The sequence below is a fragment of the Diadema antillarum genome, unplaced genomic scaffold, assembly GCF_040938485.1.
Source record: "Diadema antillarum isolate AM-2024a unplaced genomic scaffold, OU_Dant_1.0 seq00002098_RagTag, whole genome shotgun sequence".
Classification (NCBI taxonomy): domain Eukaryota; kingdom Metazoa; phylum Echinodermata; class Echinoidea; order Diadematoida; family Diadematidae; genus Diadema; species Diadema antillarum.
The window spans coordinates 94589-119792 of NW_027272742.1; the positions used below are offsets into that span (position 1 = coordinate 94589).

Below are 25204 nucleotides of genomic sequence, written 5' to 3' on the forward strand. Positions count from 1 at the left end.
CGGACTTCCTAATTATCATCTATTTTGTTGGTGGTGATGTTTATTCCAAGCGCATAGGGGCCTTTGTGCTGGCAATTTATGAGTATGCCAAATATTTAATATTGCCATCATCTTGTCATTGCACTCACGGCTTTGCTCATAATAATATGTTACACTGTACTTGCCAACTGTAGTACGACCCTCAGCAGTGCTTTTTATACTTTGTGTAGGCATTGTGCTGATAATGACATCTTGCCACTCTGCGTCTGTGAACAAACATTCCCATCCACAAAAAAAAAAAATAATGACAAACTCATGAAAAAGATACGTGACAGCACAGCAAAAAAAGTCATTCAGTGTCCATCTCTTTGGTACATTTTCAATTAAGAGGAGGAACATGTGCAGTGGGCATTTCAGAGCACGTAATATACTCATGAAGAAGACACCGAATACAGATTAACATGTCACAGTGAATTATATTCCGCTGGTAACAGAACGATTGTGTATATTCCGAGTAGTAGGACATTTGATGGATATCAAGCATCGTCTAATGCCAACGTATTTGAATGAATTATTTCAATTTTTATCTCATCAGATATGGAAGTATTAATTCCAGAAACTTAAAACAGTAGCCATTGGCGCGCTCTACACTGTGTCATGTCAAGTTTTTTTTTTGTTTTTTTTTTCGGTGAAGGCTCAAAAGACGCATATTTGTTATCAACCACACTAAAAGATAATGATGCTTCCTCTCATTTATGGTATAAATGCAAACATATGAAATAAAACAGAACATTTCAAAACTCCTTCCCTCGAGGACGCATAATAAAATATTCTCTCTCTCTCTCTCTCTCCCTCTAGTAATACACTAGTACAAAGCAGAGATTACTGAAGATCATAATTATTGATATTACATTGAATTTCTAACATAGGACAGGCCTTTTGCTTTACTTTCGACTGCTCGGCAAGAAGGGACTGAAGCGTTCCAAACCGGGAAGTAAGTCGACCATTCTGGTTGTATCACACACTGCAGCGTCGCACTCCCGGTGACGGCGTAACCTTTGTCACAGATGAGAGTTATCTTCGACCCGAAGCTCGTGACATCAGAGTTCCAACTTCCATTGGGAACAATCCCAGGATGATCACAAAATCCGACAGAGACTTCAATAAAGGAGAGATGTAAGGCATTTCAGTGAGCCATGAGGGAAAGCTTGAGATAGTCAATACCATTAGGATATATTACATCAAAATCATTATGTAGAGATAACTATACCTGAAGAGATCCACTTTTGTTTCTCTTCTGCATGATAAGGATGAGATACCTGATGATATGAAGATCTGAAAACTATCACAAAAGATGAATATAAAACCACTCACATATCGCCTTTTCAAGATACGTAGCACTACTGAAGCAATAGCATGAAAAGATCTCAATGCAGGTATTAACATTTATAATCTACGTCGCCACTGGCAAATATAATGAAAATGTAATCATAATGACTGAATACATGAATATACAATGTATTCAAGTGAGAAAATGCGATTCCATATTACTATTTACGGGACCCTGTTCAACCAGGAGGTCTGAAATATAATGTACTACTGAATAGCGTTGCGCATTGCATTGCTAAGTTTTGTTATGGGAATGAACGTAATTAAGCATATAAACCATTTTGTAATTCTTCTTTGACCATGAGCAGAAAATTGTCATTTGCCTTAAGCATCTGTGATGTAACGATTATTCACGTAATCCTTACAAACAGTGTTTGACTTTTTTGAGCGCCCTGCTCCGTAGCGACCAGTATACATGCAATTCACATGCAATGAACACATCCATCTGACAGCAAGTGTTAATTAAGGCCTGACATTTGGCAAAACTCTGTGTTCAGGCATTCAATAAAAATCAGTTCATGGATGTTTCCCATTGATGACCTGCTAGCTTACACAAGTATACAGTCTTCTTCTTCTTCTTTTCTTCTTTTTTAACATAAATACCATATTTTCAAGTCGGACAAGCCTGGTATTGTAATGATTCGAAATTGACTAGAGTGCCTAACCAACTGGGGGGGGGGGGGGAAAGGTCATTTTCGAAATGTGCACATGATTTAATTTAAAAAAAGGGCCATTGTAAGAACTGCAGGTATTAACAAATAATACTGTCTTCATAATCATCGATGCTTGCCTACATTTATTTCACTTTCTAAATGTCAAGCAATCTCCGCTTCTGATACTCACGGTTAAATGAACGATGTCGGTTGGAGTCAAATTCTGTCGCAAATGGACATGTCCAGTTGTGAGAAAAGTTTCCGCCAGAAATGATCTGTGCATACGTTTCGGACTGAAGACAAATGCACGACCTTTGATGCACGACAGCAACGCCACTGCTTTCGGGCTGTCTTCTACAGGTAGACATGCACTCGCCGTCAGAATCAACGCCAAGTTCAACGCGAGATGCTGCTTGAAGAATTAGTTGGCTGCCGTTGTAGCATCCGAGAAATCCAGGCTCTATGGCAGTCATAGAAAACTATCATTTGAACGTGCCTATAGCTTTTTTTTTAAATAAAGAATTATACCAGTTATACTAAAAACTTTCATCGGCTGGGGATGATGATAAATTAAATGACTGAGCTTCAACCAACCTTGAATTGTGCGGGCAAGCTTTCGTCCTGCTCCTGAGGACTTTCTCAAGCCTTATGCGGGACGGGACGGGACAAGACGGGACACAACATTGAATGGGATGAGGCGCGTATCATTGACTTTGAAAGCAACTGGTTAAAAAGAAAAATAAAGGAAGCACTTTGGATCAGAAGGGTCAATCCAGCCCTCAGCAGAGACTCGGGCTATACCCTTTCATCAATCTATGGTCCAGTGATTAACAAAGACAGGCAACGGCAGCAAGACAACACTCCACTGCATAAGGCTTGAGAAAGTCCTCAGGAGCAGGACGAAAGCTTGCCCTCTACAATTCAAGGTTGGTTGAAGCTCAGTCATTTTATTTATAATTATTTCAGTTGCTCGTTCCTCAAATTGTAGACAGCCTATATCTTATAGTTTTCAATAACTACTGAAATGACACTTTTACAAGTCCATTACTATATGCTTTTAACACATGGAAATAATTATGGTAATAAAACCTATTCAGTTGACACCGGCATTTGTCGTTGCTCACAGTATCGAGTTTCATTTCGTCATACACATCCATTATCAAACATGAAAAAGAATGCATCTGTGTGCCGTAAAATCATACAAAGACATAGGATGATAATATCATGTTCGCAGATTTCTGATTTCTGCATCTCTCACCTCGACAATGGAGTCTAACAATCCTGTTTGAGGAACACTGGGTTGTTGTCTTTAAGCAGTCCACTGTACTCAGAGAACCTGTGCCTTGATATTGTACAAAATATTTCATGAACTATTCTTAGGTTTTGAATGCTGCATTTTTCATGGAACTTTGAAACATTAAAAAAAATCGCTGTCATTTTGATAAGTATGCATGCATAAGAAGAAAATAAGCTACGTAGCAAAGAATCAGAATGAAATTATCATTTATTAAAATATATCTGGGCATCACAGATGTTGCATGTTTCTAAATATTCTAATGAAAGCTTGATTGATGCGTGTATACCAATTAAAGCTTGTAACAAACTTGTAATTTGTATTTTTGCTCGTCATTTATATGTCAAGCAAAAAAAAGTAATATAGTAAAAAAATTAGATTGATATCAGTTATGCTATAACATCATGATATCAAAAGTGTTGCACTTACAGAAAACGTGTTATGACAATGACAACACCTGACAAACTTTTGCTTACGAATTTCAATCTTTGAATACCTTGCAGATTTCTCCTTCTGACGCAGACAACTACAGGTAGTATGCTTGTCAACTATCAACTTTCCCTTTTATTGTGATGCGAAGCATGCTATATTTTACATGAAATGGTACACGTACATTATGCGCTCACAATAATCTGCATGCCTAATGACAATCATGGCAGTTCTGCGGTTACCTTCACCACACGAGAGGACCAGAGTCTTGTCTTGTGTTGCTGTAGTCCCATCGGCCAAAATAAACTGGTTTGTATACTCCTTTGCCGCTGGGAAGCCTAGCTCTCCGCAGACCAATTCAGCAACTTTGGGAGTAAATCCATCCCAGCAGGCATGTTTATCTGATTCGATAACCACTAGGCCTTCAAGGGAAGAGGGTCCATCAACCAGCTTCACTAATGGTATCCCTTGAAAATTGATGTTAGAGAGAATAAAATCATTTGAGGTTACTGCTAATGTATAATCATGCAATCGTTCATTGCAGGTCATTCGATGTGAAGATGGTTTTACAAAGGAATATCGAAATAATAAAATCTATATTCTTGTTCGAGCTATTCACCGAAGTTTCCCTTGAAGATTATTATTATTATTATCATTATTATTATTATTATTATTATTATTATTATTATTATTATTATTATTATCATTATTATTATTTATTCGGCATTTGCAAAACAATACAAGTGATAACAGACAAACAAAATAAACAAACAAAACACAAGAAAACAAAGTGTCAGGCTTTCCCTGTTGAGCTTCCCTAAGGAGCCGGGTTGGAAAAAAGCAATCAAAATCACTATGACCCTTGGGCCTCTCCAACCAACTTAAGGAAGCACATCAGGGAGTAGTTGAACTTAAAAGAAAAGAAACAGTACAATTTGAGTTAAGCGTGTACACCAGGTGGATTATTCTACATACAAACTAAAAATATCATTGTGGCAGATGGGTATTCATTCCACCCCCTCCAGTAAAAAAAAAAAGATACAGTATATTAACTGGAGCAGGAGAATCATTTTATTCTTCTTCTTTTTCTTCTTTTTCTTTTGCTTAAATTACCGTCGCCCTGAGACTAAACTAGCCCTAACTCTCCTCTCACACAGGTGAAACGGATGAAAGAAAAATATCGTTTGAGTCATCTCTTCATGGAATTCACAAAGTCTACTGCTTGTTCAATTCTAATCTTTGATGTTATTAGTTAATATCGAGATATCAAACAATAAACTCCCACCAAACAATCAGTATAGGCCTACGTATAGCTTAGTTTATATAATTGGCATAAACAATATAACTTGATTACAACAAATAAGTACTTTGTACACAATAACGACACAATTGGAATTATGTTTTTATTGTGAATTGATTTTTCCACTACACTCAAACGTGGACATGTGTTGCGACAACGATTGTCGCCCTCGAGCCGGAGGCGACAATCTTTGACGGGGCGGCAATTTATGTCGCAACAAATTTTTTGCCATCATAAATTGTCGCCATCGAGGTCAAAAATTGAGAACGGCACAAGCGTCAAAGATTGTCGCCAGACGACAATTTATAACGGGGCGACAATCTTTGTCGCAACAACATGTATTATGTTTGTTTGTTTGTTTGTGTGTTTGTTTTTCTAATAATGGCCCGGATATCAGAGCTACGAACGAGGTCTTGAAAAAATGATAAATTCTTCTCCACGTTGCATTTCCATTGCAATCGATTTTGTCTTCACAATTCGTTGTCGTGATTTTATTTTGTACCATTTCAGGGATAGGCATGGTGCATATTTCACAATCACTTGTAGTTTTAACACCTAAACTGCTTTGTTGCATAGATAATATGGATTTTAATACAAAGACTACATAACTTATATGCAAATAAGGTTAATTCCGCAAAGACTGTAAGTCTTTGTAGGTAGAATTTTCCATTAAATATGATTTTAAGTATGAGTGTTGATTATTTCGATCAATTGATTTATTTAAATCCATACAAGGAATATCATTCTTTCCTCCATCGCGAAGAAGGGGAATCGTAGCACAGCCACTGCAGACAGTTCCGAAATACCAGCACGCTATTATTCGAAAGACTGAAAGTCGGTGTAATGTTCCCTTGAATCCTTACATGCAGCTTGGAATAGAAATGAACAATGATTACTGTTGAGGGTACAAAGCTGATTGATGACGTTGGAGAAAAAAAGGGAGTCTGAGTGTGCATGATAAGACTGCGTTCGAGCAGAATGAAATTGTAATGATAATATCACAAAATTGCCCGGGCTTTCAAGGAAGCGATACAGGAGGATCCACAGCATACAACCACTCCAGAATGCCAATCATTAGTTTCAGTAATATAACGCCCACGCTTTCGTTTGAGCTTTGTATTGCCATGTTACTATCATATATCTATTATCATATTTCTGTGATAGTTATTGAAATTAATAAGGTACTTTCGGACTACATTATTATTGGATAACAGCTTCCAGCAAGCTGAATGACTCCAAGAAGGACTGTGCTGTACTATAGATGCATGTTTAGAACATGAAATATGCTCCAGTATGTAAACCAAAGTTGTAAACAAAACTCTTAAGGATGGAAAGCTACTTTCGACCCTTCACAAATTCACAAAGCATTATCTCTCTCTCTCTCTCTCTCTTTCTATCTCTTTGGCCTATGCATTTTAGATAATTTTAAATGTATGATAGTCTTGGTGCAAGAGGCTGAACCTGCCTGCCCTCCTTTTTTTTTTCTTTTGCGAGTACTGGATTCAAATCTGGATGATAACGCTCTTTTACAACTGAGGGCTTTGGAATAACAGAGGACAAGTCCATTTTCATGTGGATTGAGTGACTGCAGTAATATTAGTACAGTACATCAGTGAAAGTTTGGGGGAAATAGGACAATCATTTCGAATTTTTTGAATTTTTAAAGTTTCTGCCCTGTCACTGCAGGATGAGAAGACAATTACAGCTTGTGATGTCACATGTATAGAACAATATTAAGAAAATATATAGACATGTCAACATATTTTCACTTTTCTCGCATCATTAAAAAAAGGACTTGGCTTGCCTCTTTCAGAAGGCAGGGGGATAATATAGGTTTTCCGGCCTAATTTCACCAGATTTGCATTCGATTTCAAAATGTGATCATTCAAGTTCGAGGGAATTTTTGAATGATCACCGAGATGAGCATCCAAGAAAGTAACTAGTTTATTTAATTTAATTTCATCAGCATGCGATTTCATGAGTTTCTCAAATAAACATGTAAAAGGGGCGTTCTCTTTAAAAGAAGGTTAAGGGATTCATATTAACGATAAGCAATAAGGCAAATATTTACAACATATGGACAATCTTTTTCATTGTTTCTTATATTCTTTGTTGTTACTCATCTATTTGAATATGCAAATTTAATGTATCCTGAAATGGGACTTTTGCCTTGTATAGTGCCTATGAAAGCTCGTATAACTCTTCTTTGAAGCACGTATTATGTAGGCCTACACTACATTCATACACGACTTTAACTCTAGAGAAGAGTATACATGAATATCTCGACAACGGACAGAATTTTATTGGCGACGCTTTTGACAACTAGCAAGACTATCGACTATATCAATGTCGAAACCCTTCGGTGAAACAGGTCGGCAGCTGAGCCGACTGTGGCAACTTCTGATTATAAAATGGACACTGGGAAGATGGGAATGGAATCAAAATGTAAATTTGAAAGTAGACAAAATTTTGAGATATACCCATTCCTAATGTCACATCGATACTGTAAGGAAATAATATGAAGGTGGAAGACAAGATTATTCACACAATAGACTAAACCTGAATAAGTGAAGCTTTGAAATAAAGATTTCATTGTATACAGCAATCTAATATATGGCAGAGGAAAAAAAATAAAGGACGGTAGAAACGCACGGGAACTTCTTATGTTGATTGAAATTTCAAAGTGCAAAGCTGTATTCCTATAAATTGACTCTGGTATTGGGACGAAATAGAACGTCTATCCAGCTGGCGCGAAATTGAATACCAATTTTGATTCGTTCAATTGAATTAGATTCTCTCTAAAATGAAGGAAATAAAATCTAATAAGAATGGCATGAAACGAAATTGAATGCTCTAAGAATCAAAATGAACCGTAAAAGTAGAGCAGTGGTGAAAATCGCTTGAATTTGAATGACTTTTCATTAATCATTATGCAAATCTGATGAAATTGGGCGGGAAGACCTAATTACCCTTAAAATATGTCAATGACAAGTCGAGGAAATGTGCTTTTTTTTTCAAACACTAAAATTGTGTCAAATTCTCTGTCGTTTTATGCATGTGACATCATACACTGTAGTAGTCCTTTCATCCAGCAATGACTGCGCAGAAACTTCAAAAATTCATACCTGTTGAACGGATTGCCCGATTTTCCCAAAAGTTTTCACTGAAGTTCTCTTCTAATATTACTGCATTCACTCAATTCACACGCCTATGAAGGTGGACTTGTCCATTAAGATGGTCGCCGAAATTGTCGCAAAAAAGACGTTTTGCTACAGTTTCTATTACTATTGTTGAAAACGGAGAAACAAAAATCAAAGATTTATTCTATCTTGAGTTAGCTGAACCTGCAACTGGGTGAAGCAACTTTTGCATCCTTGAGAATTATGAAATATTAAAAATTCAGAATGAATGTACCAGCTTGTTTGATGTTATTCTATTCTTATTTTACTTATGCTGAATGAATGATAACATGATATGGATACTCAGGCCCTCGATATGGAAAATCACTGTAGTGGTAGGCTCCTCCATGGGCTTGTCTGAGTTTAAATACGGGTGACGTTTGCAGGAGATCTTTCCTGCTCTGTAGAGTTATGTGAACACATTCAGTATCCCTGCTCCGTCAATGTGGAGGAAGAAAAGGGCTCTAGTACACCTCATGAGACCTCTTCAGCTAATCGGCCACTCCCTGCGCCTGCGTAGATGTCCATTCGAAAGCGTACTACATATACGATTTCCAAGGCTTTCAGGAAAATGATACTAGCTAGTACTTACATTGTCGATCATCTTTCGATTCGTTTACCACTCACTCACACACACGCACACACACACACACACACACACACACACACACACACACATACATACATACACAGCACACAATTTCCAAACAGGTATATATTGGGTGCTAGATTGGGCAACTAAAATTCGTTGTGGATTGTTGTAGTTATTTCAATTTCCTGCTACTAAATTCGGAGATTTTAAGATCTTAGTGGCCCGAAAGGGCTATCAGACAAAATTCATTTTTTTTCTTATCAAATAAACTTAAGCGTACACACAGGAGTGCTAGACATTTTTTTTTTCCTGTTTCAAAGCGTGTCCTGGTTTAACTCAATGGCTTTAACGGAATGAGGGTAGAATGATGATAAACACTTTTTGAAGTGATCTGAGAAAGTATTCCAAACATTTAAATCTATATTATAATATACATCGGAAGGAGAATAGGAGGGAGAGATGACTTGCATAGAGATAGGATAGTTGAAAGGAGAAAGGGAAAGGAGAGGTTTGTCTGCTTTCACTAAAGGTTTATACAAAGTAAAGTCACCTGTATCACTGATTAGCAAAACTTGACAAAATATTTCCTCACCGAGGTATACAGGTGGACAGTTGATGCAGGTCATGGTCGGTTACATAATCATTATTACATAATAGATTAATTGCGTCGATATTTCTACGAAAGAATTTCATGTATAATACATTATTCATGATACATCATACAAGAATTTTTGGTTTTCCATTTAATAAACTATATCGTATCACCATTTCACATTCAATCTCCACATGCAAGGGCTGAAGGTAGGAGATGACACTGAGACTAATATACTTGCAGTGTGTGTCTTTGGATGTCATAAGTCATACGGTGTGACTTCAAAAGGGACATTTTCTCAAGCTGTGAAAACTTAGCAATGACTAGAAATGATTACCCTCGTTCTCATGATTTTAGGTCGAAGTCAGGGATGAACTTGCCCAACTATTCCTCTATACTCTATTCCTCTATAAATGTAAAAGTGTAACTGAAGTTCGACCAACACATTGCATGTTGGTATTTCTGGCCTTCCGCGAGATGCATACCCATGAAAAGAAAAAACACACTCCTCTCTAAAATTTGTTTTCGCTTTCATATCCTTGGTCGCTAATAAATGTATAAAAGCTGTTTGCCTCAAACATGTAGCTGATGAAAGGAAGTTGCTCCCTGTTCCTCTACTTTCATTGCACTGAACACACACGTGTGCAATGTATATAACAACTATAGTCAGCATCAACATCGTTGGATTCTCAACGCGGAATTTCACTTCTTCCATATGATTTAAATTGAGTCGTCGACAAAGAGGTTAATGAAATTGTGATTTTGTTCCCCTCTTTAATACAAATCAATTGCTCCGGTATAGATGGCTTAACTTCAAGGGTCGGCATTTGGAGTGATCGTATCCTTTAACTTGATTGCTTTGTTGTTGTTGATGTTGTTGTTGTTGTTGTTGTTGTCTACATAAAAAGCATTTTTAGGAGAAACACAGAGCCGTGATCAAACTCTTTCAAGCCCTTTTCAGGATCTCTCCTTCTCAGCAGTGAACTCTTCAATGACGATGTTTATACTTTTCCATCATTATACGACACATTACACAATCATCAAATAAACAGCTATGGGGTTATAGTTAATCACATTTCCTCTCAGTTACAAATTATCTATTCTCATATTATTTGCCGTCATTGTGATGTGCTTGAAACCACAAATTCCATAAAGGCGTGATAATCTTTTTATTCCACGATGGGCTTTCTCCTTCCCTTCCTCAACAAATTGTAAGTGAACAACAACATCAGTCTTAAAACTCTACTGAATTTTCAGTGTCTTCAAGACCTTCAGGAGTAGCATTGCGGACGCTGATTAATCTCGTTACAATGTAAATCAATATTAATGACCAGAGTTACTATCTTTATTCCAAGTCCGAAATGTTAGCTTTGGATGTTTTTTTAGTCATTAATAAAGTGATGCCGGATATGTCCTATTAACACGAATTCTGCTAGTGCTAACACCATGCTAGATTGCTTCCTCTGTTTTCAAATTCATAAACGATTAACTCTTTACCCTCTACATAATAATTGAAGAGCTTGCTCCCAAAAGACGTTAAATCCATTGGAAAAAAATATTGGATTTTAATAGCGCCTTTTGGAAGCAAGCTCTTCAATCAATGATGACATTACATATTTAATCCATACCTGAAATTACTTTATACAACGTCCCACTGAGATTACCATGGTTAGTAATATTGTGTTACAGCATATGAAGCTGCAGGTTGATGTATCAAACGTCCCTCGCAGGTAAATAGTAAAGCTATCATTAGTGTCCGTTTCTTTCTCGTGTTATGTTCGTTCACTCGTTCACTCAAAAATGAGACTACTTAAAGGAGAACATGTCATAGAAATATGATGATTGTACATGTATTCGTTTATCAATGTACTTCGGTAATATTATACTCCAACACACCGGATCATAGTACATGTACATACACAAACGTTATGGTGCGAAATAGGTATCTTCATTGAGGTGTACACATAATGTACCTTTGCAGCGTCTCAAGAGAACGCTCTACAACACTGTAAAAATGAACTTTCTCTTCTATTCAACTTATAACAACGCAACACTATATGACATTTTTACAAAACGGAGTAAACGTCTGTCTCTAACAAAAATAGTTCAATGAAAGGGTTTTGAATATGGCAACACTGCTTTATTCATTATTTTCATCAATTGATTATGATGAACATCACAGGTTATATTATTTTTGGTTTCCTTTGTATTTTTGGCTCTGCACTTGAATTCAGCCTATTAAAGGTGAAAGTGGACTTTTTAAGGCACTATTGAAATTGGCATTTGTTCTCATACTTCCGGATTATACTGCATCGTTGTCATGGTTTTATTAGGTTAATGGAGCCTATGGGATTCCCTAGCTCCGTCATGATGAATGGTTCAGAGATGATTTAGCCAAAACATAAGTTAATATTGGAAGGTTCGTTAGTGCGCACCTTCTCATCATTTTCGGAATGAAAGAACCTTCGGACTTACAAACCTTATGTCATTTTCAGATCAACAAACCATCGGCGTAACAAACTGTAATTAATTTTCGGAATATAAAACCTTCGGAACAACGAACTTTATTTGATTTTCGGATTTAGAGAACGTTCGGACTATTGAATCTTTATCGTTTTCTGATCGACAAACCTTTGGACTTATACATACTGTTTTTACGAATCTTATTACATGTTAGGATTAATGAACCATCAAAATACCGAATTTGATATCATTTTTAAGACCAACAAGCCTTCTGAGTCACTCCACAAATGTTCGGACTGGGGAACCCTATTTCATTTTCAGAATACAAACATCTGGGTATGGGGATTTTGTGTGTTTCGGAATAACAAACATCCAGAATGGCGAATATCATCCATCGTATATAATCGTTGTTGTTGTGACGTATACGTCAAGACACAGTTTATCAAATAAGTGTAAAAGCATACTTATTGTTCTGGTTCACGAGGAATACTCTCATACACTGTAGAATTGAAGTCATCTTCTCTTCTTGGGGAAATGTCGCCTTCGTACAAATCTATTTTTGAGGGCGGAAAGTTGTTTTGGCTCTCACAGCGTCCACTGATGTTTTCATCAGTATGTGCTTCTAAAACAAGATAGCCATGCTCATCCAGCTCATGCTCAACTCTTGGCGTGCTAGGATAGATAGAACCCGCATATAAAGGATCGTTCTGGGTCGTCCCATAAGGACAAAATTCGTCATTTCCTTCGATATTCCAGGAAGTAGGACAGCACTGCAGTTCTGGAATGTTCGCGGATTGGTCAGAAGCTGAGGGAATTTCGTGGTATATTGACGACTCGACGTTTCCAGACTGACTAGTGTCACCTGCAGCTCTTGTGGGCTGATTAGATAATGTTGTGCCGACTGTGTTACCACTGGGTGAGACTCTGTTGATATCACAAAGCTCTATCGTACCCCGACTCGCTTGAGGTTGATATCTAGTAGCTCTGTGCAGACTGACATCAGAAAGGAGGTAACCGTCTTCATCAACGTCTCCTTCCTCTTCACTGATGTGCCTAGATTGAAGAAATATGACCTTCTTCTTCCCCTTCTTCCCTGAACCTGACATGTCCATGTAAAGTGCTTTAGTATTATCGGCTCCAGTATTTATACACTCAAAAAAGTGTTCACTGTCCTGGTGTATGACGTCATAAGAAGGACGTAATCTAGTCTCTGCTGAACTTGCAATACGTCTCCTGCTGCTCATTCTAGGTTCAAGAGACCGGTCTGGTGACATGCGACCCTATATCATAGAAAAGTCACACACAAAACCACCGTGCAGCACATCTATCATCCTTTCTTGAAAATTGTTTTTGCTTTAAAGTGAAACATTGCTAATGAAGCTTTCATTGTCCAACATCATCAAAACAAGTTGGAATAGAACTTTAGAAAAAAAAAAAGACTCTGAAGAATAAGACCTATTCTAGTGCGCTGAGTCAACCTGTGTCGATGATTGTGTGTGTGTCACCATTTGAAAATATAAACCAACTACATTTTTTTATTTGTGTGTGTAATGTCAGATAAACGTAGAACTTGGGGCACTCTGCTGCAATATTCTATTCTTGATTATGTCAAAGGCACTACTGTCCGTAAAGCTTCTAAAAAGTCACGATAGTATGCTTACACATTTTGAGGTAGAAAATTGAGATAACAAACAAAAGTGGCTTGATGTACGATACTGCTTAAAACCACTACAGCTTTCAGGAAATGATTCCAAGCGCAGACCCAAAATAACAAGGTGTACCATTGTAAGAAAATACTAGTCAACAAGTTGACCAGAAACGCATTATTCGATTTCACATGCCTATTGGAAAAAAAGCTAACACCATGTGATTTCTTTTTGGGGATTTTTTTTAGTCCAAGCTAAAAATTATTTTTATCTTTCTTTTTGCCAGATATTATTCGATACTTTCTCATGTAAGTTCAGCTGCAGGGAGCACATATTCATTTACGGATGTTAGATGGACAACGAATTGGATATATTCCAATCAAATGTCACTACACGCTATACCCATTCTAAAGGAAAATGAAAAAAAAAATTGAGGGAATTTTCCTGTAATATTTTCTTTCTCGAGCCTCCTCACCCCCGCACCCCATAGAAACACACATACTTACAGCAAAATTCTCCCTTCTTAGATAAAACCTGTAACCTAAAAGACGTAATTCGTGTGTTAATTTACCGCTGCACGGTTCTCATACGTGTTCTCTGGATGAGCTGTGGCGCCTCCCTGATCTCCTGTGCCTTCAATATCAGTCGAAGTGTTTGGTGGATCCAGCTGTGACAGCTCTTCACTGGAGTGGACTTTCGACTTTTGACTAGAAGCTTGTCGACGCCTATACGTATAACATAAAATGAATAAAGAAAGAAAATCATACTCTTTGAATGCATCCTGTCAAGCTGGAGAGAACGTTACTGTAAATTACAGCACAAATTGTTTTATTGTCCAAAAAAAAAAAATGATTACTATTTTTCTATCCATTTTCTCATTGCTTTTCATAATCAAAGTGTGATACAAAATTCCTGTCCCTCTAACATAATCTAGCACAGTGAATTACAAACAAAACATACCAAAAAATTGTTTTCTTTTCTTTCATTGTATCTAAGGTAGCACAAATTAGTCTAACTTTTGACAGCAAAGTTTTGAGATAAGTAAAATTTCGCTGCCTTTTTTTTATCTTTAATGAATCTTACATTATAATCCTAATGTCACCAAAAATCAGCAGTAGAACGCAATAGGTACGACAAGTAATTCTGGCTTAGGCGTTTTCTCTGCTCTCTGACAATGATCTTTTTTCTTTAACTATTGCGATTTCTATTTTTTTTAAGAATGTCTAGTGTAGAAGGAAAAATTGCGGGTTTTTTGATATTTTTTGAAACAGCGGCAGAATGCTGACTCAATACTAGGACTTCACCTGGGAGAAATATTCATCCCCTACTAAAAGCCTAAATTTACCCACGGCAGTTGTCTATCCACTCACACTTGCTTAACAGCCTCCAAACTTTCACGTCATTTTGTTTTTCCTTGTTTTTTTGTGTGTCGTCCGTATTTTTCTTAAGTTTTTTTTTTAACTGTGTATTCATAGGCGGCTCCTTGTCTTTGTTTTGATGGTGGGTTGTTTTTTTTCAATAACTTAAATAGAATAAAGCATCAATGAAAACTTTGGGAGCGTGGAATACACAATAAACACAATAAAATGTCTGGCGACCAGAAACTCAAATTTTCGTTACGACATCTTCACCCACCAATTATATGTAAGAGAAATACAAATCAAACAAAGCAAACTTACTTCAACATTCACGTGCATTCAATAAGCACTCACTTCTGAATATGTTTTGATTGTTCAATGAGTCGCATACAATGATTTCACACCCTAGATTAACAATCTCGTTATGACAAAAAATCACCTCTTCTGTTGATGTCTACACCAAGCGATAGACAGTATGCCAACCACAGCAAAAACAACGAGAAGGGTTCCCAGGATGTACGTAATATAATTATTCACGTCACCCCCACGATCTGGAAGATAAAGCATGAAGTCCTAATTCAATTTTTAATAGCATTTCTATTCCCAATATCACATTTTATTTCGATACATTTAAAGAAAGTATGATGGAATTACAATGTTTAATAAAACATCTATATTGCAATGAATAATTTATTTATAATGTAAACATACATAGTATGAAACTATTTTGGATGGTAAAGTAGTAAAGTTTATTACAACAAACTGTGATATACAGGCACAGCGTTTAGACTTTCCAAAGTTAAAAAAGAATAAGGGAAAAAATTATGGTCAATAATTGCTTACTTTACTTCACAGTATTACTTGGCGCTTTAGCACAATGATATGGATGCATTTTGATTGCACTTGTAACCCATTTTCCCTCATTGAGCTTTCTTCTTTTCGGGGGGGATGCCTTTTCATTAGATCAAGGGATAATTTGTATTATGATAGTTGCATCACCACGAAAATCTGATGATCGATGAATATAGGTTTTCTCAGTCCTTGTTGAAGAACAGCGCATTGCAACATTTCTTTATGGACATTTTTGTTATTCTTGTATCACAGAAATTGAACTCATCTTCACTGTGAGACAGTGACAATCTCAAAACTTGAATGCAGTTCATTCACTCATGATGGATTCACCATGAAGAACCACATGTAAAGTGTGCTTCCGTCTAAATTAAAATATAAATGGTGAAACAATAATGAACTTTAGGCAACAGAAGCGAAGTAGCCCTGAATTAATTATTACGTATGTAATTGATAAGGTAAAAGTGGTAAAAGAGATTTAAAAGCGGGTAGGCCAGGAACAAAAATATTTTAACCGTACGAGTCGAATCAATTACTACACTCACCTAACTGACACACTACAGTTGTCGCTCGCTTTTGCGTAATGTCTGGTGTAGTCTGCGTCTGCCCTGTGCATTGAGATAAACCCACCGCAATTATTTAGGGTACGCATGTTGATGATTATCATAGGGCCTCAACACCTATTCCCCGAATGGAAAATACGTTCGTAATAATACAGATTTATTTATCTGTCAGATCTCAGTCTTTTGTACGCGGTGATAACAGAATGAAAATTTGTAGTGAATGGATGTTTATAATGGAGATGTTGACATTGAACACTCTATCCCTCCCCCCCCCCCCCCACATGAAATATGATCTACTGGGAAAAAATAAGAGGAAGAGGAATCATTGATCTATCTTTGGTAGAAAAAAAATCACAAAATCCATAATTCCAAAATTCCGCCAGGAGAGTCTTCCCCACAAAGGGAAATATTCATTACATTGAACACTAACCCTTCACCCTCTTTGGCGCAGTCATCACCCTGTCAAAAACACTCACACACACACACACACACACACACACACACACACACAAACACACACATAGACATATATATGTATATATATATATATGTATATATATATATATATATATATATATATATACATATATATACTAGGTGTTTCAAAAAACATTTCCCACTTTTGATTCTTAATATTTCAAAAACTATATAGCAGATAACATTGTCATTGATATGAGTGATAGCTGAATAGTGTACAATTTGGTTGGAGGTGGTTTGAATATGAAAGCATTAATCAGTTTCATGAAATCCATGATTAATTTCACAGTTAGGTTCCAGATTTTGCTCTATTTTCAACCCTCTGTACAAAATTTCACTTTGCACAGGGGTCAATGGGTGTGTATGGGAGTGTGTGGTTAACACCCTGACAATGGTCCTGAACAATGGCCAGGGTTTGAATGCTTCATTATTTATTCATGAGAAATTCCACTATCACAGTAGTCTTTATTCAGCCTCTGATGGCAGTATCTGTGTAAAGTCAAACGCCTGCCGATACTGTCGTTGAGTCGTGACAGTGCTCTCCCTACTTCTGAAAAACGAAATTACAATGATTACCTTCTGTTCTATCGTAAACATGGTGACAGGAAGCAAAGAAAATCAATTAGAGTATACACTTGTGTATATGGAGCCTTAAATTAATCTACTGTGAAACAAATCGCCCCAATGATAAATGCTTCTGAACTCTACCAAAAATGATCTCTTTTTATCGAAAAAGCGAAAAATTTGTCAGACTATTCAATTAGTAGAAAAATGAGGAACTTTAGATAATCTATGCTTATTTATCCCCCAAATTTAGTGATATATGAAGCAAAATTTCAAAATGATTGCCAGCTGGAATGAAATGAGGTGTTTGCAAGCACATGGAAACATGTGCTTACCTTTTCCATGTGCATATACATTTTACCCTTTACCGTGCATGAATTCAGACTAGCAGCGCCCAAGGCAATCCACATGAATTATTGATTAAGCATTCATGTGCCTGGGAACGCGAGACTGACGCCTAGTCAACAGGTGGTTCAGGCATGTCCATTGTTAAGGGCCATTGTCAGCACACACTCACATACACATCATTGGTTCCTGTGCAAAGTTCAGTTTTTGTACAGAGGGTTAAAATTTGACCAAAATCTGAAACCTTACTTCAAAATCAATCTTAGATTTACTGAAACTGATTTATGCTTTCACATTCAAATTACCTTCAACAAAATTGTACACTATTCAGCTATTACTCATATCAATGACAGTTTTATCGGATGAATAGTTGTTGAACTATTAATGATCAAAAGTGGGAATGTTTTTTGAAACACCTAGTATATATATATATATATATATATATACACCAACACACCAACACACGTTACATAGGCCATGCACTGTATTGAATTCATGCCATTGTCTTCTCATTCTACGTCGCAAATTAATTGTTATAATGAAAAAAGACGTTACAGGCTTTGCACACAACAGAAATTCAAGCTACATTGTCATTTTGATACCATCGATGTCTGCGGACTTCATAATTATCATCTATTTTGTTGGTGGTGATGTTTATTCCAAGCGCATAGGGGCCTTTGTGCTGGCAATTTATGAATATGCCAAATATTTAATATTGCCATCATCTTGTCATTGCACTCACGGCTTTGCTCATAATAATATGTTACACTGTACTTGCCAACTGTAGTACGACCCTCAGCAGTGCTTTCTATACTTTGTGTAGGCATTGTGCTGATAATGACATCTTGCCACTCTGCGTCTGTGAACAAACATTCCCATCCACAAAAAAAAAAAATAATGACAAACTCATGAAAAAGATGTGTGACAGCACAGCAAAGAAAGTCATTCAGTGTCCATCTCTTTGGTACATTTTCAATTAAGAGGAGGAACATGTGCAGTGGGCATTTCAGAGCACGTAATATACTCATGAAGAAGACACCGATGTGTCATTTTCAATCAATATACTCATACAGATTAACATGTCACAGTGAATTATATTCCGCTGGTAACAGAACGATTGTGTATATTCCGAGTAGTAGGAAATTTGATGGATATCAAGCATCGTCTAATGCCAACGTATTTGAATGAATTATTTCAATTTTTATCTCATCAGATATGGAAGTATTAATTCCAGAAACTTAAAACAGTAGCCATTGGCGCGCTCTACACTGTGTCATGTCAAGTTTTTTTTTTTCGGTGAAGGCTCAAAAGACGCATATTTGTTATCAACCACACTAAAAGATAATGATGCTTCCTCTCATTTATGGTATAAATGCAAACATATGAAATAAAACAGAACATTTCAAAACTCCTTCCCTCGAGGACGCATAATAAAATATTCTCTCTCTCTCTCTCTCTCCCTCTAGTAATACACTAGTACAAAGCAGAGATTACTGAAGATCATAATTATTGATAATACATTGAATTTCTAACATAGGACAGGCCTTTTGCTTTACTTTCGACTGCTCGGCAAGAAGGGACTGAAGCGTTCCAAACCGGGAAGTAAGTCGACCATTCTGGTTGTATCACACACTGCAGCGTCGCACTCCCGGTGACGGCGTAACCTTTGTCACAGATGAGAGTTATCTTCGACCCGAAGCTCGTGACATCAGAGTTCCAACTTCCATTGGGAACAATCCCAGGATGATCACAAAATCCGACAGAGACTTCAATAAAGGAGAGATGTAAGGCATTTCAGTGAGCCATGAGGGAAAGCTTGAGATAGTCAATACCATTAGGATATATTACATCAAAATCATTATGTAGAGATAACTATACCTGAAGAGATCCACTTTTGTTTCTCTTCTGCATGATAAGGATGAGATACCTGATGATATGAAGATCTGAAAACTATCACAAAAGATGAATATATAATCACTCACATATCGCCTTTTCAAGATACGTAGCACTACTGAAGCAATAGCATGAAAAGATCTCAATGCAGGTATTAACATTTATAATCTACGTCGCCACTGGCAAATATAATGAAAATGTAATCATAATGACTGAATACATGAATATACAATGTATTCAAGTGAGAAAATGCGATTCCATATTACTATTTACGGGACCCTGTTCAACCAGGGGGTCTGAAATATAATGTACTACTGAATAGCGTTGCGCATTGCATTGCTAAGTTTTGTTATGGGAATGAACGTAATTAAGCATATAAACCATTTTGTAATTCTTCTTTGACCATGAGCAGAAAATTGTCATTTGCCTTAAGCATCTGTGATGTAACGATTATTCACGTAATCCTTACAAACAGTGTTTGACTTTTTTGAGCGCCCTGCTCCGTAGCGACCAGTATACATGCAATTCACATGCAATGAACACATCCATCTGACAGCAAGTGTTAATTAAGGCCTGACATTTGGCAAAAGTAATCAAAAGACTCTGTGTTCAGGCATTCAATAAAAATCAGTTCATGGATGTTTCCCATTGATGACCTGCTAGCTTACACAAGTATACAGTCTTCTTCTTCTTCTTTTCTTCTTTTTTAACATAAATACCATATTTTCAAGTCGGACAAGCCTGGTATTGTAATGATTCGAAATTGACTAGAGTGCCTAACCAACTGGGGGGAAAAAAGGTCATTTTCGAAATGTGCACATGATTTAATTTAAAAAAAGGGCCATTGTAAGAACTGCAGGTATTAACAAATAATACTGTCTTCATAATCATCGATGCTTGCCTACATTTATTTCACTTTCTAAATGTCAAGCAATCTCCGCTTCTGATACTCACGGTTAAATGAACGATGTCGGTTGGAGTCAAATTCTGTCGCAAATGGACATGTCCAGTTGTGAGAAAAGTTTCCGCCAGAAATGATCTGTGCATACGTTTCGGACTGAAAACAAATGCACGACCTTTGATGCACGACAGCAACGCCACTGCTTTCGGGCTGTCTTCTACAGGTAGACATGCACTCGCCGTCAGAATCAACGCCAAGTTCAACGCGAGATGCTGCTTGAAGAATTAGTTGGCTGCCGTTGTAGCATCCGAGAAATCCAGGCTCTATGGCAGTCATAGAAAACTATCATTTGAACGTGCCTATAGCTTTTTTTTTAAATAAAGAATTATACCAGTTATACTAAAAACTTTCATCGGCTGGGGATGATGATAAATTAAATGACTGAGCTTCAACCAACCTTGAATTGTGCGGGCAAGCTTTCGTCCTGCTCCTGAGGACTTTCTCAAGCCTTATGCGGGACGGGACGGGACAAGACGGGACACAACATTGAATGGGATGAGGCGCGTATCATTGACTTTGAAAGCAACTGGTTAAAAAGAAAAATAAAGGAAGCACTTTGGATCAGAAGGGTCAATCCAGCCCTCAGCAGAGACTCGGGCTATACCCTTTCATCAATCTATGGTCCAGTGATTAACAAAGACAGGCAACGGCAGCAAGACAACACTCCACTGCATAAGGCTTGAGAAAGTCCTCAGGAGCAGGACGAAAGCTTGCCCTCTACAATTCAAGGTTGGTTGAAGCTCAGTCATTTTATTTATAATTATTTCAGTTGCTCGTTCCTCAAATTGTAGACAGCCTATATCTTATAGTTTTCAATAACTACTGAAATGACACTTTTACAAGTCCATTACTATATGCTTTTAACACATGGAAATAATTATGGTAATAAAACCTATTCAGTTGACACCGGCATTTGTCGTTGCTCACAGTATCGAGTTTCATTTCGTCATACACATCCATTATCAAACATGAAAAAGAATGCATCTGTGTGCCGTAAAATCATACAAAGACATAGGATGATAATATCATGTTCGCAGATTTCTGATTTCTGCATCTCTCACCTCGACAATGGAGTCTAACAATCCTGTTTGAGGAACACTGGGTTGTTGTCTTTAAGCAGTCCACTGTACTCAGAGAACCTGTGCCTTGATATTGTACAAAATATTTCATGAACTATTCTTAGGTTTTGAATGCTGCATTTTTCATGGAACTTTGAAACATTAAAAAAATCGCTGTCATTTTGATAAGTATGCATGCATAAGAAGAAAATAAGCTACGTAGCAAAGAATCAGAATGAAATTATCATTTATTAAAATATATCTGGGCATCACAGATGTTGCATGTTTCTAAATATTCTAATGAAAGCTTGATTGATGCGTGTATACCAATTAAAGCTTGTAACAAACTTGTAATTTGTATTTTTGCTCGTCATTTATATGTCAAGCAAAAAAAAGTAATATAGTAAAAAAATTAGATTAATATCAGTTATGCTATAACATCATGATATCAAAAGTGTTGCACTTACAGAAAACGTATTATGACAATGACAACACCTCACAAACTTTTGCTTACGAATTTCAATCTTTGAATACCTTGCAGATTTCTCCTTCTGAAGCAGACAACTACAAGTAGTATGCTTGTCAACTATCAACTTTCCCTTTTATTGTGATGCGAAGCATGCTATATTTTACATGAAATGGTACACGTACATTATGCGCTCACAATAATCTGCATGCCTAATGACAATCATGGCAGTTCTGCGGTTACCTTCACCACACGAGAGGACCAGAGTCTTGTCTTGTGTTGCTGTAGTCCCATCGGCCAAAATAAACTGGTTTGTATACTCCTTTGCCGCTGGGAAGCCTAGCTCTCCGCAGACCAATTCAGCAACTTTGGGAGTAAATCCATCCCAGCAGGCATGTTTATCTGATTCGATAACCACTAGGCCTTCAAGGGAAGAGGGTCCATCAACCAGCTTCACTAATGGTATCCCTTGAAAATTGATGTTAGAGAGAATAAAATCATTTGAGGTTACTGCTAATGTATAATCATGCAATCGTTCATTGCAGGTCATTCGATGTGAAGATGGTTTTACAAAGGAATATCGAAATAATAAAATTTATATTCTTGTTCGAGCTATTCACCGAAGTTTCCCTTGAAGATTATTATTATTATTATCATTATTATTATTATTACTATTATTATTGTTATTATTATTATTATTATCTATTCGGCATTTGCAAAACAATACAAGTGATAACAGACAAACAAAATAAACAAACAAAACACAAGAAAACAAAGTGTCAGGCTTTCCCTGTTGAGCTTCCCTAAGGAGCCGGGTTGGAAAAAAGCAATCAAAATAACTATGACCCTTGGGCCTCTCCAACCAACTTAAGGAAGCACATCAGGGAGTAGTTGAACATAAAAGAAAAGAAACAGTACAATTTGAGTTTAGCGTGTACACCAGGTGGATTATTCTACATACAAACTAAAAATATCATTGTGGCAAATGGGTATTCATTCCACCCCCTCCAGTAAAAAAAAAAAAAAGATACAGCATATTAACTGGAGCAGGAGAATCATTTTATTCTTCTTCTTTTTCTTCTTCTTCTTTTGCTTAAATTACCGTCGCCCTGAGACTAAACTAGCCCTAACTCTCCTCTCACACAGGTGAAACGGATGAAAGAAAAATATCGTTTGGGTCATCTCTTCATGGAATTCACAAAGTCTACTGCTTGTTCAATTCTAATCTTTGATGTTATTAGTTAATATCGAGATATCAAACAATAAACTCCCACCAAACAATCAGTATAGGCCTACGTATAGCTTAGTTTATATAATTGGCATAAACAATATAACTTGATTACAACAAATAAGTACTTTGTACACAATAACGACACAATTGGAATTATGTTTTTATTGTGAATTGATTTTTCCACGACACTCAAACGTGGACATGTGTTGCGACAACGATTATCGCCCTCGAGCCGGAAGCGACAATCTTTGACGGGGCGGCAATTTATGTCGCAACAAATTTTTTGCCATCATAAATTGTCGCCATCGAGGTCAAAAATTGAGAACGGCACAAGCGTCAAAGATTGTAGCCAGACGACAATTTATAACGAGGCGACAATCTTTGTCGCAACAACATGTATTATGTTTGTTTGTTTGTTTGTGTGTTTGTTTTTCTAATAATGGCCCGGATATCAGAGCTACGAACGAGGTCTTGAAAAAATGATAAATTCTTCTCCACGTTGCATTTCCATTGCAATCGATTTTGTCTTCACAATTCGTTGTCGTGATTTTATTTTGTACCATTTCAGGGATAGGCATGGTGCATATTTCACAATCACTTGTAGTTTTAACACCTAAACTGCTTTGTTGCATAGATAATATGGATTTTAATACAAAGACTACATAATTTATATGCAAATAAGGTTAATTCCGCAAAGACTGTAAGTCTTTGTAGGTAGAATTTTCCATTAAATGTGATTTTAAGTATGAGTGTGGATTATTTCGCGTAGCCACAATGGAAGAATTAAACAGCATGAAAGTAAACAACCACGGCAAGAACGCAAGGCCTAAATCCCGTGCGAACGACCAGGAAAATGCTAAGATGCACTCTCGCTGTCGCCATCGAACTCAGGCTAGAGATTGAGAATCCGTAATTCTAGCCCATCAGCTGCAACCATCATATTGATATCATGTCTTTAGATGAAAATGACGCATTATGATATATTTGTAATAGTTATTTGATTTTTTTTTCAATTATGTCTACGATTTGACACAGTCTCATGTATTAAAATACCCTCGATATAGGGACTTGAATTTTTGTTCAGAATATTTATATTCCAGTCAGGTACCATTAACCTGTGCCAAATGTTTACTTCTTTGCCTGTATATATTGCCGTTTCCCCTTACAGTCTAGGTTCTGTCATATTATAAGTGCGCTTTGAAATCACATGTCTTTTTGACAATCAAAGTATACGCGCGGTTTACATGATCATACATAATTTGTTGCAATTCAAAAGAAAAAGTCAGGTTCAGGAGAACTGAAGGAAAATTATTGTTGGAGAGAATACAACAAACACAGCTTCTTCATGAAATCGTTATTATTAAACACTTACCCTCGTAACACTCCACAGTCATGGTAAATTTCACAGGGTAGATATATATACCATAACCGTAGCTTCGTCTGATGGGTTAGTGATAAAAAAGGAGAAGACTCGTTGTCTTTCACTATCAGATTCCGAGAGGTCTTGTTTGCTATTTCATCAAGTCTTTCGAATCCCACCACAACATTGTTGATGGAATTGAGGGTATAGAGGATTCTCCTTCCTCGGGGTGCCTGCAGAACCCAACTATCACGGTTGTCAACGCAGGTTCGGTTACACCATATCTCCCTTTCTACAGGAATCCCGGAACAATTTAGACTGAAATCTGTGTGATGATAAGGACCACATAGGGAGCACGTAAATTAATGAATTATGAGAACAGTAATGAAAGAAAAAATGAAACATTCGTCTAGTATTCCAGCAGATGTCAGTTCTGTGACACGATTGAAAATCCCAAATCATGTACTTTTTTTAACGAATGCTTGTAATTCATTAAATTTTGTCTTCCTGGAGATCACAGCCCAGTAGTTAAGTTATAGATCAATTTTCTTTCACAAGCGCAG

The 25204-nt window shown here is 36.9% G+C and overlaps 1 protein-coding gene and 1 long non-coding RNA gene across 2 annotated transcripts; both read right to left on the reverse strand.

The window, feature by feature from the left end:
- Window positions 1-2333: 2333 nt before the first annotated feature.
- Window positions 2334-4206, reverse strand: LOC139713923 (uncharacterized). Its single transcript, XR_011709660.1, has 3 exons — window positions 3987-4206; window positions 3280-3363; window positions 2334-2481 (listed from the first exon to the last, which is right to left on the reverse strand). It is a non-coding gene; the product is annotated as an uncharacterized lncRNA (long non-coding RNA).
- Window positions 4207-12334: 8128 nt separating this feature from the next.
- On the reverse strand, window positions 12335-24932 carry LOC139713927 (uncharacterized). Its single transcript, XM_071625646.1, has 9 exons — window positions 24654-24932; window positions 22294-22518; window positions 21588-21671; window positions 20520-20789; window positions 19229-19438; window positions 16269-16331; window positions 15314-15425; window positions 14088-14241; window positions 12335-13150 (listed from the first exon to the last, which is right to left on the reverse strand). The coding sequence occupies exons 1-9, from the start codon at window positions 24673-24675 to the stop codon at window positions 12335-12337; spliced, it is 1956 nt and encodes a 651-aa protein (XP_071481747.1). The 5' UTR covers window positions 24676-24932.
- Window positions 24933-25204: the final 272 nt, after the last annotated feature.